Source organism: Corythoichthys intestinalis, chromosome 18, assembly GCF_030265065.1.
Source record: "Corythoichthys intestinalis isolate RoL2023-P3 chromosome 18, ASM3026506v1, whole genome shotgun sequence".
In the NCBI taxonomy this organism is placed as follows: domain Eukaryota; kingdom Metazoa; phylum Chordata; class Actinopteri; order Syngnathiformes; family Syngnathidae; genus Corythoichthys; species Corythoichthys intestinalis.
Window position 1 is genome coordinate 43,424,856 of NC_080412.1, and position 13,566 is coordinate 43,438,421.

At 38.1% G+C, this 13,566-nt stretch overlaps 2 protein-coding genes across 2 annotated transcripts in view; both read right to left on the minus strand.

The window, feature by feature from the left end:
* The window catches only part of rb1 (retinoblastoma 1), a 42,864-nt gene extending 35,094 nt beyond the window's left edge, over positions 1–7,770 (minus strand). Inside the window, exons 1-5 of the mRNA XM_057821227.1 lie at positions 7,520–7,770; positions 7,007–7,127; positions 4,410–4,513; positions 4,204–4,338; positions 4,087–4,125 (exon numbers count right to left, since the gene is read on the minus strand). Of these exons, the coding sequence (XP_057677210.1) occupies positions 4,087–4,125; positions 4,204–4,338; positions 4,410–4,513; positions 7,007–7,127; positions 7,520–7,629 (509 nt within the window). The 5' untranslated portion in view covers positions 7,630–7,770. The remainder of the gene's footprint in view (positions 1–4,086; positions 4,126–4,203; positions 4,339–4,409; positions 4,514–7,006; positions 7,128–7,519) is intronic.
* A 515-nt stretch (positions 7,771–8,285) lies between these two features.
* slc6a7 (solute carrier family 6 member 7) overlaps positions 8,286–13,566 on the minus strand; it is a 29,718-nt gene continuing 24,437 nt past the window's right edge. The window contains exon 14 of the mRNA XM_057821920.1: positions 8,286–12,225. Coding sequence (XP_057677903.1) covers positions 12,061–12,225 — 165 coding nt within the window. The 3' untranslated portion in view covers positions 8,286–12,060. The remainder of the gene's footprint in view (positions 12,226–13,566) is intronic.

Consider the following 13,566-nt stretch of genomic DNA (forward strand, 5'->3'; position numbering starts at 1 on the left):
CGTATTTATTAGGGCTGTCAAAATTATCGCGTTAACGGGCGTTATTTTTTAAAAATTAATCACATTAAAATATTTGACGCAATTAACGCAGATGCCCCGCTCAGACAGATTTAAATGACAGTACAGTGAAACGCTCACTTGTTGTGTTTTATGGAGTTTTGCCGCCCTCTGCCGGCGCTTGGGTGCGACTGATTTTATAGGCTTCAGCACCCATGAGCATTGTGTAAGTAATTATTGACATCAACAATGGCGGGCTACTAGTTTATTTTTTGATTGAAAATTTTAAAAATTTTATTAAAACGAAAACATGAAGAGGGGTTTTAATATAAAATTTCTATAACTTGTACTAGTTATTATCTTTCATTTATTTTGTATAAATTTTTATAAATATTTATATATTTTATTTATTTATATATTTATATATTTTATTTATTATTTTTATTTATCTCTTAAGACCTACAAGTCTTTCTATCCATGGATCGCTTTAACAGAATGTTAATAATGGTAATGCCATCTTGTTGATTTATTGTTATAATAAACAAATACAGTACTTATGTAGAGTATGTTGAATGTATATATCCATCTTGTGTCTTATCTTTCCATTCCAACAATAATTTACAGAAAAATATGGCATATTTTATAGTTGGTATGAATTCCGATTAATTACGATTAATTCATTTTTAAGCTGTAATTAACTCGATTCAAAATTTTAATTGTTTGACAGCCCTAGTATTTATACATTTTTGGGAGCAAATGAGTTAATATAATTAATTTGAGAATAGTATCGTTTCTCGTATTTACTGTTTGACTGTTTTTATTACTCTAACACACTCAATATAAAATAAATAGCATTTATACCATAGTTAAAGGAAAACAAGCAGAATATAGGGCATAAAAGCTAGATGACGCCTTCTTATCACGGAAGCCCAACGTATGCGCCATGCAACTGACTGAGCAAGATTGACGCTGACAAGCCCACCACAAACTCTCGCAATCAGTTCTCCCGGACAGTCCAGGATAAATGGCGGGACGCCATGTCCCAACACAAGAAACACTGGAGAACGCGTGATATCCAACTGATAACCCGACTGATAAGACTCCAAGAGCCCCTTTGACGCTAAGGCGGGCAGAATCTCCCACTGTGGCTACCCCAGTAACGGTAACTCAGCAACTGTGACACACGAACTAAACAGCCCAAACTGCGATAGAAAATTATCCTTAATACACCCTTCTTCCTACCCATGGCCCGCCCCGCGAGAGCCTTCAAAAGACCGTAAGTTTAACTAAGCATTGTAATTTTTCTCAGGAACCTTTTGTTGACTTGTGATAGGGTGACCCCGAATCCTCACCTGGGCCAGTCGCTATTTTGCCTTGCTGTTTGATTGCTTTCGACCTGAATAAATTGTCAACTTGTTCTTCGAAGCCTTTTTCCAGCTTTCAAAACGGAGTCAGTCCAAGGGGTTAAGACTAAGGTGAACGCGCAGAGTTTGGTCTTTTGGCCGGGTTGTTGGTGACTCGTCGGCCCGGGTCGTTGGGAGCCGTGGCAACGCGGGTTCGGCTGGCGTGATTCCGTCAGTCTGGCTAAGAGTTCAGATTCCTTCAGTATGCAAAGGTATTTTGATTATCAATTCATCAGTGATTTTTGCAGTTAGTCAACTCATCAACTTATATCCAATTGCAGTGTTTCCCCTAGGATTTTTTGAAGCTGTGGTGGTGGGCTGCATCGGAGTCGGACAGCCTCACCATGTCGTGCCACAGCGAATTTTTTTCTCTTCATTTTTCCCCCCAAGAAGAACCATAACAAAGATATATTTGAAATATTTCATTAGCCAGGCTAATGTTGTACCTCTCAGCTACAGTACATGTATGTAAAATGCGTAGCTGATTACAGCTACGTTACCCGATGTACTAATGCGACTTTTTTTCTCGTGGCAATAGTACGACTTACATCTCGTAGTCACTCAGGGTTGGCAACCCAAACTGTTGAAAGAGCCATATTTGACCCCCAAAAAAACACAAAAAAAAACTGATACAGTATGTCTGGAGCCACAAAAAATTAAAAGCCTTTTACAAGCCTTATAATTATCGATACTAGCTATATTAGCCTACTATAGAAATACGTAATTAGCCTTCATGATTAAATGTTTGTTTTCCCTGCAGTGGATCCTATAGAGAATGACGCACCACGTGACTACTCTGTTGTACTATGCCACCACAAGTTTAACTTCATTACAATATTAATGAATTGAAAGAATGTTTGTGTCATGTTTGTCCTCCTAGAAATCCTATTAAAACAAAAAAATATATTTCCCTCCCCCATCTTTTTCCATTTAAAAAAAAAAAAAAAAAGCTCCGAAGCATCGCTAAAGAGCCGCATGCGGCCCGAGAGCCGCGGGTTGCAGACCACCGTCGTAGTCCTCCTTTTTCCTTTTATTTGACCCTCATAAGTACTACATTACCACAACAATAACAGTCCTTCTGTCAACTGACCCATTTAGAGCACTGGGGGAATTCTAATAGCCGTGTAAAGAGTTTTACTTGATTCGGTGAGAAGGTGAATAGTTTTTTCCACGTTGTTCGTAAACTAAATTTTCACACAAAGGCACGTCGAGGTACCATTAACTTAGCAAGGAGAGGTATGAGAGTCATTTTTCGAGTGTCCCAGAGCTCGCGAAATTTGGGTGGGGGGGCGCATTTATCAAAGTTTCGTCAGCCGTAATTGTCTGAAGTTGGCGCGCCGGTGTTGTGCCGAAAAATAGCCACTCCACGTGAAATGTCCCCCCTGACGGGAGCGCCCACACGTCACTCGTACAAACAGACTTTTCTTACCAATCGATGGACACAGAAACGACGTTCTTGTACCGTGAATATGTATCATTTTACTCTGCTTGAACTGATAAATCGTTTACTGTGACCAACGCTCTGAAAATAGAGCAAGGCTTTATTTTGGGCCCCGCCTCTCCGCAGTCTCTCAGCGCAAGTTAGTCAAAGTTTGCTTTCCGTCCAAGACGGCCGTCCACCGCTCACTTTCGCCGAAAAGTCCGATCCAAATTATTGTAATGCCCCGGATATGGGCAAGAAGGAGAGAAGTCTGTATTTGCTTACCCACTTTATTGTGGTAACAATAATAAAGAAAAACAATAACAAAATAACAGCGGGCTGCTACAACATGCGACCGCTATCTCTCGCTATCTCGCTCGTTCTCCCATTCTTCCTACTCGTTCCCCTTGCGTCTCTTAAGGGGGGGCCTGCATAGTTACGAACATTAGGCTACAATACACAATGAACAGGTGTCCGCTGAACTCCTCCCACTCGGCTGCCGCTAGTTTGAAGCGGCCTTTAAAAAATTTTTTTTATCTAAATAAATAAATAAAATACATCTCATTTGCCAGGCGTGGCGGCTTTCATTTTAGTGTGGCGGTGCGCCACAATCTGTTGAATATAGGGGAATCCCTGAATTGAGATTAGTGCTGCAATGATTAATCGATTAACTCGAGTACTCGATTAGAAAAAAAGATTCGAATTAAATTTTGCTGCCTCGAGTATTCGTTTAGTTAAAGTGGGGTTGTAATGGTTTATTTTGAAAGTGTTTGCATTGAGTTATTGATCTGGATGGCTCCACTGCACTCTCGTCTGCTTCATTTCACAAGGCTGAATCCAGCTGCTCCATGTTAAGACCAACAAAAGCGAAGTTTTTGTTTGAGCTAATGTTTTTTAATTCCATTTTTAATTTAGTTTATCGATATGTTTAGCCATTTTCTGTGGGAATATGTGTCTGAACCATTTGTTAAGAGCACTGTAGAAAAAAAAGGCAATTTATAGCATTAAAGCTAACAGACTTGCTGTGTAAGTTAGCCAATTGTTCTTTTGTTGTACATCGATCCTTATTTATTTGTTTTTTTAAACCGTTTCATGCTCAGCTCGGGTATTTTAATTTTTCATGTTCCTTATCTGATTACTGGATTATTCGAACTAACTAGTTCATCGATTAATCAACTACTAAAATAACCGATAGCTGCAGCCCTAATTGAGATTATTTATTCAAACTGATTAGTTGCAATCAAACGGGAAAAGCCTTCAACTTACTTTGCCTCAGGAGCCACTGCGAAGATTCGTTTACATGTCCTGAAATAAAAAATAAATAAAACGTTAATTTCAGAACCAATTCATCCTTAAAAGTAACACTCTTTGTCGTTTACTCACTTGTCAAACCTCTGGTAAAGAGCCAGGGTGACTTCATATTTGTTCTCCAAGCGAGCCAGTGCTGAATTCACCTTGGTGCTTATCGTATCCAAATTGATGTCCAGTTTCCGAACCAGAGCTACAAACTGATTTACGCTGAAAACATTTTGTTCATGTTGAGTGGAGGAAATAAAAATCAAAATAGAAACTTTATCATGGGTACTTACTTCATACCAACTGCTTTTTGGACTTGAGTGAGGGTGAATGAGGCAGCGTCCACGTCCGTCACAACCGCAAACAGAGCGGCACCCCATAATTTTTTGGGTTCTACCTAAAGTCCGATGTTCAAAAAAAATGCACAGCTCAAACTTTGTCACATGAACATTTATAACTGTATTAGCACTGCAACGATTAATCAAATTTTGCTGCTTCGAGGATTTGTTTAATTAGAATGGCCTAGTAATGGTTTGTTTTGAAAGTGTTTGCATTTAATGTTATTGATTTGGGTGGATACAATGCCCTCTAGTGGTACAGTGATTATGACTTAACTTATTTAACATTGCGGAATCCAGCTGCTCCCTGTTAAGACCAAAATAAATTTGTAAGTAGAGATGTCCCGATCGATCGGCATCGATCACGTCATTTTCAAAGTATCGGAATCGGCAAAAAAATATCGGACATGCCTTTTTTTAAATATATAATTTTTTTTTAAAAATTAAATTGTTTTCTAATTGTATTTAACGTTACAGACAAAATGTCTTACACTCATCCAGAGTCTTTAGTTTTGGCCTAAACTAGGGCTATCAAATTTATCGTCTTAACGGCAGTAATAACTTTGAAATATTTAACGCAATTAATGCATGCGCTGCGCTACCCGCTCACGCATTGTCGCGTTCAATCTATAATGGCACCATTGTACGTATACATAGAATTAAAAGGCAACGTTAAATGAGTAGAGAGAATTTTTGGCAGCCTTTGAAGCTCATTTTTAATTGGCTAAAGCCTTACAATCCGTCTTTCTACAATTAGAAATATCGTGGGAAGCAATGTGGGGAAGAAAGGTAGTGGTTGATCATTTTCTTAACACCCTACTTTATTTCCCAGCGCAAAGATATATCAATTGGTACCACTACGCACAAATACAGTACTTATGTACTGTATGTTGAATGTATATATACGTCCGAGTTTTATTCATTTTTTTCTTAATGCATTGCCAAAATGTATATGATCGGGAAAAATTATCGGGAATAATTGGAACTCGAGTAACTCGAGTTTATAAACTGATCCGAGTAATTTTATTCAGCTCGAGTAATCGTTTATTTTGACATCTCTAAGCATCACGTTTTGCTCGGACTACTTTTAATGCGGGACAACGCATTGATGTCATGTGAGTAGAGGAAGAAGGGGGGAAAAAAAAAACTTACTGCAGCCGAAAGCCGCTAAATACTAGCCCACACGATGCTACGTTGGTAGCAGGTAGCGTCTGCTGCGTCTCATAGAGATCACATGTATGTTGAACTAGATGCGAAATGACAGACTCAGCCACGTCTGGGCAGCGTTAGTAAACAGCCGCCATCTTTAAGCAGTAGAGCGCTAAGCGCTAATAAAGAGCGCTAAGCGCTAATAAATAAGATTAACGTTACTGTCACTACTAGTTCACGTAACGTTAGCCCTGTAGAGGGCTAGGTTTCTATTAATAATGACCACTGTCGATGCGTGGCTAACGTGTCTTACATACAGGCTTTAACATAACATAGCGTTGTGGAGTGATGAGGGTGTAAAATAAAAACTTAATAATGCTGACTATCAATTTTAGCTCAGTAGTCATTGCTGGATAAAATACCAAGTAGCACTGGTGCCTAATGTGCTCCAATACAGCCTGTATTGGAGCACATTAGCAATCATATTCATTATTCATTATATATTCATTTATTTTGAACACAGCAAAAACTCAAAATCCTATCAGGACTTACAGTTTAGACTAACTTAAAACTTAACTAGAACTTAAAAATGGCTTGACACCAATAGAAATTCAATTGAAACACGTGGGAAAAAAATCCTAACTTTTCAGTGATGTGTGTTATCAAGTGTAACAGCATTTTTAGGTAAGATATATTTACGTATATATATATATATATATATATACATATAAAAGATCTAAAAGTTTTTTGTGTGAAAGCAGTGAATTTGTCTTTTTTTTAAGGTTTTTTTTTAGAGGGTTAGGGTTAGGTTGAGATGCAATTGTTGGCTGTTTTCAACAATATACATCGAAAATAAAGACATTGATTGACTGAAAATGGTTCAAGATTAGATGAAATGTCTTATTTTCTCATGTATATTTATACTTGCTCTTCGCCTAAAAATATATTTGTTTTATCCGATTACTCAATTAATCGATAGAATTTTCAGTCGATTACTCGATTACTAAAATATTCGATAGCTGCAGCCCTACAGAGGAGGCGGCATGTTGTCGACATGTTGTATTTCTGTCTGGGCTGTGAGTGCGCGTATTTGTGGGGGGAGGGGTTCATGTCATCAGCCAATCAAACATGTGTTTGAAAAAATGGACCGGCACATTCAGCAGGTGAAATGGGCTCAATGTCAGCCTGAACATAATGAAAGTAATTTACTTAATAATGGTAGGGTCAATTCTATCCATGCAACATATGGAAAGACAATCTAAATCACTGATATAACTGAACTCATTATATAATACCAATAAGGTTGTCTAAAAGTTGGTGGGGACAATTTGAGCATCCTGAAAAGTTGCTAGAGTCCTGTCCCTACCGTCCCTATGCAAATATACGCCCTATACTGTACTTACAGCCAATTCATCCAGGGACTGCTGAAGACTTTTGTACATCTTCCAGGTGCGCTCACAAACCACATCTGACACATGAAGGCTCTTGCACAGAGCAACAAAGTCAGCATCCTTGTCTCTGTGCCTGCATAGTAGGGACATAATACAAAACATATGTAATATTCATATATCAAGTTAAAGGCTGCGCTCCTTTCTTTATAGTTTACTTTTTGTTTCCTATCAAGATGCAGCAAAAACAACAAACTTTTTTTTTTTTTTTCCTTAAATAATACCCATATAGTATTGCCAAAAAAACGAAACTTTTTCCCCCCCTCATATTTTAAGGTTTGTTGTGGTCGTTGTGTTTGTTTACTGTGGACGAAGGCCTCGATAAAAAGAACGCAGCTAATAGTTGACCAACAGTACACTTTCTTGCTAGGTAATGTCAACATTAATGACTTGACACAAACATATTCACGAATAAATATGTATTTGCTAAATGGGAACGTCAATGATGTGCAGCTAGCTTGAGCTTACTTTTTCGCCGTTAACTCTGGGCTAGTTTTAATGTCCGAAGAGGAACTCTCGGCTCTGTTTTTCGTCTCTTTGCTTGGAGTCGTCCCGGTACTACGCCGCTTCGGTGGCATTTTTGCTAATAAATATGTAGATACAGCAAGTCTTGGTGTATGTCAAAATGAATAATCCGATTTAAAATATATAAATTCAATATTAAATCCAAATCCACCGGGTGTGTTTGGACAACACAAAACCTGGCTGCGGACTGAAAACTAGCGTGTTCGATTTGTTTCACGAGAACGCATGCTAGGGTGGAGACAGTCACTTTAGCCGCAAGTTCGTCCTTAAAATAAACGTCCACTTTTAACACAGGTCTCATACGTCATATTTCACCTTTAAGTCCAGTAAAAGTAATATAAATATGAGAAAAAAGTAGTGTGTCAGAGTGTGTGCTTTGCTAGAACTGCTGTATGGCGTGACCAGAACTGTATGACTGTGAATAAAACAAGCATACCCAAACTCATGAGACAAAACCGCGGGAAAGTGGTTACGCCATTTCCGCTTTGCATCGATCCCGCCGTTCAAACGTCACAAGGAGTTGAAGGAGGGGTTGTTTTGACAAACAAAACAGCCATTTTATTGTTATGTAGTTTTACACTCGGGTAGCAAATAGAAACCAATCCTTTATTCGTCGGGCAGTGATATTTTCCCTTCTTATTTAATTAAATTTTCGCATCCTAGAGTCAGGACGCGTCCTAAACTGATGCATAGTGTACTTGACTCTAGCTCACTACTACCCTCTTCTGGCAGATAGGTGGAATTCCTTTAAAGAAAAGACATTTTTAATAAATACATGCTCAAACAACATTTTAAAAATCATTTGAGACAAAATGGCTAATTTTCGTACAATTATACATTGTCAATTAAGGCAATTAACCAGATTCTGAAATATCCCTAGCAAGACAAACACCACAATTATCATTAAGGGGCATTGTTATGTCATCTCAAATTAGAGATACTGTATGAAAATATACATTTATAAAAATCACATAATGCAAAATACCCCCCTCTCCCCAAATAAAAAAAAAAATGACATTAAACCAAGCCTAGATTTTAAAAAATGCTTATATAACAGTTAAGTTTAAATAACTGACTCATGTTGATCATAAAATACATTCACACACTACATTCAAATACATATCCATTGGCAATTTTTACAGGTATTCAAACATATGTAGTGTGTATTAGGGGTGGGAACCTCTGGGTATTTCATGATATGATACAAGGTTCATGATAACAATAATCTCACAGTTTGGCGATACAATAATAATCAATCCACATAACAACTAACAGAAAAACAAGCACATTTCATCATTTTGTTATGAATTGGAATGAGTTTATTACGAGTAGACGTCCAATTCATTTGAACTGGGAGGGTGGCAGCAAATAAATGAACCACTCCAAACGGATTGGACGTCTATGGCGGTCAATGGCTTGACTTGACTTCTTGTTGATTTTGATGTGTTTCTGGGTCACTTCCTGTCAATTTTGGGTTTCAGAAGAGGAAGTGACCCAGGAATCTCCTCAAATGAATAAACAGTGACTCAAAGTTGACAATAAGTGACCTGTAAATGCCCTAAAATGAACAGAAAGTGACCTGTAAATGCCCTGAAAAACACAAAAACTAGCTGCGAATGCTCTGGCATAGACATAATCATGTATTGGCGGGGCCATTAAATAGGAGACCTGCATTGTTGGCGAGGCCGTCAAAGCTCACTGAGTGGAATCACAGAAAAAGAGCTTTTTCAGTTGAAAATTCTTGTGAATAAATGCTTGAATCCCCGAGTTCTTTATGGACATGGCCGTAAAACAGTCTTGATTCTTGGTTAACGGCAAAAAAAACGTGTAGTTAGCATTTATTTCATGTAAATATGTTGAAGTACAATGCTAGTCTGTTTGTAAATGTAGCTAGCAGCCGCCTGGTGTAAATAGAGCTTTTTTTTTGAAAATTCTTGTGAATAAATGCTTAAATCCCTGAATTCTTTATAGATATGGACGTAAAACAGTCTCGATTCTTAGTTAAGAGCAAAAAAAAAAAAAACCTCGCAGCTACCATTTATTTTACATAAATATGTCAAAGTACAATGCTAGTCTGTCAGTCAATGTAGCTAGCGACCGCCTGATATAAACAGAGCTTTTCCGGTAAAAAATCTTGTGAATAAATGCTTAAATCAGCGGAATTCTTTATAGACATGGACGTAAAACAGTCTCGATTCTTGGTTAAAAGCAAAAAAAGAAAAAGTGCATTTAGCATTTATTTTGTGTAAATATGTCGAAGTACAATGCTAGGTTTTCAGTGAACGTAGCTAGCGGCCGCCTGATGTAAACAGAGCTTTTCTGGTCAAAATTTTTGTGAATACATACTTAAATCAACAAATTCTTTCTAGATATGGACGTAAAACAGTCTCGATTCTTGGTTAAAAGCAAAAAAAGAAAAAAAAAGTGCATTTAGCATTTATTTTATGTAAATATGTCAAAGTACAATGCTAGTTTTTCAGTGACTGTAGCTAGCGGCCGCCTGATGTAAACAGAGCTTTTCTGGTCAAAATTTTTGTGAATACATACTTAAATCAACAAATTCTTTATAGATATGGATGTAAAACAGTCTCGATTCTTGGTTAAAAGCAAAAAAAAAAAAAAAAAGGAAAAATAAAAACGTGCAGTTCGACATATTTATGTAAAATAAATGCTAAGTTCCAAAAGCTCCATCCTGGTCTCATCTGACCAAAGCACACGGTCCCAGGCTTCAACTGGGTCCGTGTGCTTTGGTCAGATGAGACCAAGATGGAGCTTTTTGGAACCAAACACACTAAGTGGGTCTGGCCTGCCACGAAAGATGCGCATGCTGAAAAGCACCTCATACCCACTGTGAAGTATGGGGCTGGGTCAGTGATGCTGTGGGGCTGTTTCGCCTCCAAAGGCCTTGGGAACCTTGTTAGGGTGCATGGCATCTGTTGCCCTCTGCCCGAAAGCTGAAGATGGGTCGTCACTGGGTCTTTCAGCAAGACAATGACCCTAAACATATGGCCAAATTTACACAGAAATGGTTCGCCAGACACAAAATCAAGCTCCGCCCTTGGCCATTTCAGTCCCCAGACCTTGTTTTGTTGGCAAAAGGGTGTTGTACAAAGTATTAACACCAGGGGTGCTAATAATTGTGACACACATTATTTGATGTCAAATAATTATTTCTTTATGTGGGATTTTTCCCCCCACTAAATAAATGCACTTGTATTGAAGGTTGGATTTTTCTCTTTTTTTCCATTAAGGTCCCATATTATTTGAATAAAAAAAATATTAGAAGCTAAAAAAACACATCTTTTTCAGGGGTGCCAATAATTATGGAGGGCACTGTATGATGCCAATGCCGTAGCGGCTAATTTCTCCCATTGATTTTTTTCTCATTTTAAAATGCATGCATCGTACGAAAAATATAATAATTACCTTGAATCCTCGAACAAATCACTCCCGAGACAATCCTTCATGTTTGAATGCAGTGCAGCTTTCGCAACTTTTCAACAGAAATCCGGCGTTAGATCGCTGTGTGCGTGTTTGTGAATAGCTCCTCATGATGTGGGCGGCCCCCTACTTGAATGTGAGGCGCAGTGCATGACCGATCTAACCCGTCAATACATTATGAAGTCTATTGCTCTGGTTTCGAGTGAACAAACGTTCATCAGCCCCGTCCAGTCTAAATCAGTTGGCTCTCCTCCTCTAATCTCCTCTTCTAATCATCTGTAACTTTTCTGTAGCTGAAATATTCCCATACAAACAACTTTGTTTTCTTCAATGGGGGGAAAGTTCAGGTGTTTCACCTCCTCCAACCATCGTGTAGAACAGCTGACTCTAAAGGCAACAACCGGAGATGGAGAGGCAAGCCCTGAAGCTGCTGATTTCTACCTTTAGGGTATAAAAAATAGCTAATTCAGTATGACTGAAAACTTTAGTGGTTTTGAAACCGTGACGTTTTCATACCACGGTATACCTTGAAACAGGTAAACGGCACATGTTTACCCTTGTGTATATATTATGTCCATCAATTGCAGTGTTGTTTTGTTTTCATTTGCGGCAGTATTTCATTCAATTGTTGACTGTAGTCAGTGGAATTTCATTTGGATTAAAAAAAAGGAAATATCATATTTTAATCATCAGTTGCAACATACAGCATAACTTACAGCTAAAGGAGCTAACGGTTTCCATAAATAAAACTTTTTTTTAAAATTCCGCATAAATAAAGCAGCATTATATAGTAACGGATGCAGCAACCGGAAGGACTGGCAGGGAATGATCACATTTTAGTATTGATCCTCCACATTTGTTTCTCTTACTGCTCGTGCAACTAGTACCCTGTTGGTAATATTTACACTAGAAGTCGCACTTCTGGCTTTATTAATACTATCCTGCAAATGTGTGTTCCGGCGCCACCAGCAAAGCCAACCTAAAGTTAATAAAGTCATTTATTAATAAAATAGTCCGTTCTTCTCTTCGTGTTCATTTGTTCCTCATACGCCTCTCCCCTCCTCCCACGTCATGGCATTGAAGTCCATGTTCGTGAGCGTCACCGTGAATGGACCGTCCACCCTCTCTGCATTCACGTTGGCCTCTGCGCTCCCCGCGCTGTTGTTCGTCCGCCAGGAGTTGAGTGGTCTGATGGATTTGAAGAAACGCTGCAGGTAATAAGCAGAGAACACATCACAATCGGTGCTTAATTTGTAAATCATAAGGTGACGGAACGCAAAGTACATATGACAGCGCAGGGATGACGAGACCGGCACAGGTCCCGGAACATACGTAGAAAATGGTGCTGAAAACAACACGCAAATGCCCACATGATGTGGGACTTACAAGCTTCAATTTCAGTGCATCAACAAATCTCCGACTTTTGACGTTAAAGTTTAAAATAACATGCATTTCTTAAGATGTGTTCTGTAAATGAATTTATGCATAATATTTTATTAGGACTGTCAAAATTATCGCGTTAACGGGCGGTAATTAATTTTCTTAAATTAATCACGTTAAAATATTTGACACAATTAACGCACATGCCCCGCTCAAACAGATTAAAATGACAGCAGTGTCATGTCTACTTGTTACTTGTGTTTTTTTGTGTTTTGTCGCCCTCTGCTGGCGCTTGGGTGCGACTAATTTTATGGGTTTCAGCAAAATGAGCATTGTGTAATTATTGACATCAACAATGACGAGCTACTAGTTTATTTTTTGATTGAAAATTTTACAAATTTTATTAAAACGAAAACATTAATATATAATATTATAATATAAAATTTCTATAACTTGTACTAACATTTATCTTTTAAGAACTACAAGTCTTTCTATCCATGGATCGCTTTAACAGAATGTTAATGTTAATGCCATCTTGCTGGTTTATTGTTATAATAAACAAATACAGTACGTATGTACAGTATGTTGAATGTATATATCCGTCTTGTGTCTTATCTTTCCATTCCAACAAAAATTTACAGAAAAGTATGGCATATTTTGGAGATGGTTTGAATTGCGATTAATTCATAAGCTGTGATTAACTCGATTAAAAATTTTAATCGTTTGACAGCCCTATATTTTATACATTTAAGAAAAAAATGTTTTTATATCATTATTATTTTCTATACACGAGAGGTGCCGGATCTGCCCAAATAAGTCCTGGAACACAGGGAGGCCAAAATCAAGAGGTGCTGGATCTTGTTCCGACAGGATCCGGCACAAATTAACCCCTGGTCACAATGCTTCCTAGTGAAGGGAATAGCATCTTTTCTCGTATTTACCGATCGACTGTTTGAATTACTCAAACACACTTAATATAATCAATCAGGAAATAGTTTCTCGTATTTACTCTAACACACCCATTATAAAATAAACAGCACTTATACCATAGTTTAAGGAAAACAAGTGGAATATAGGGCATAAGAGATACATGACACCTTCTTCGCATGGGAAGCCCAACGTGCGCGTCATGCAACTGACTGAACAAGATTGACGCTGACATATACAAG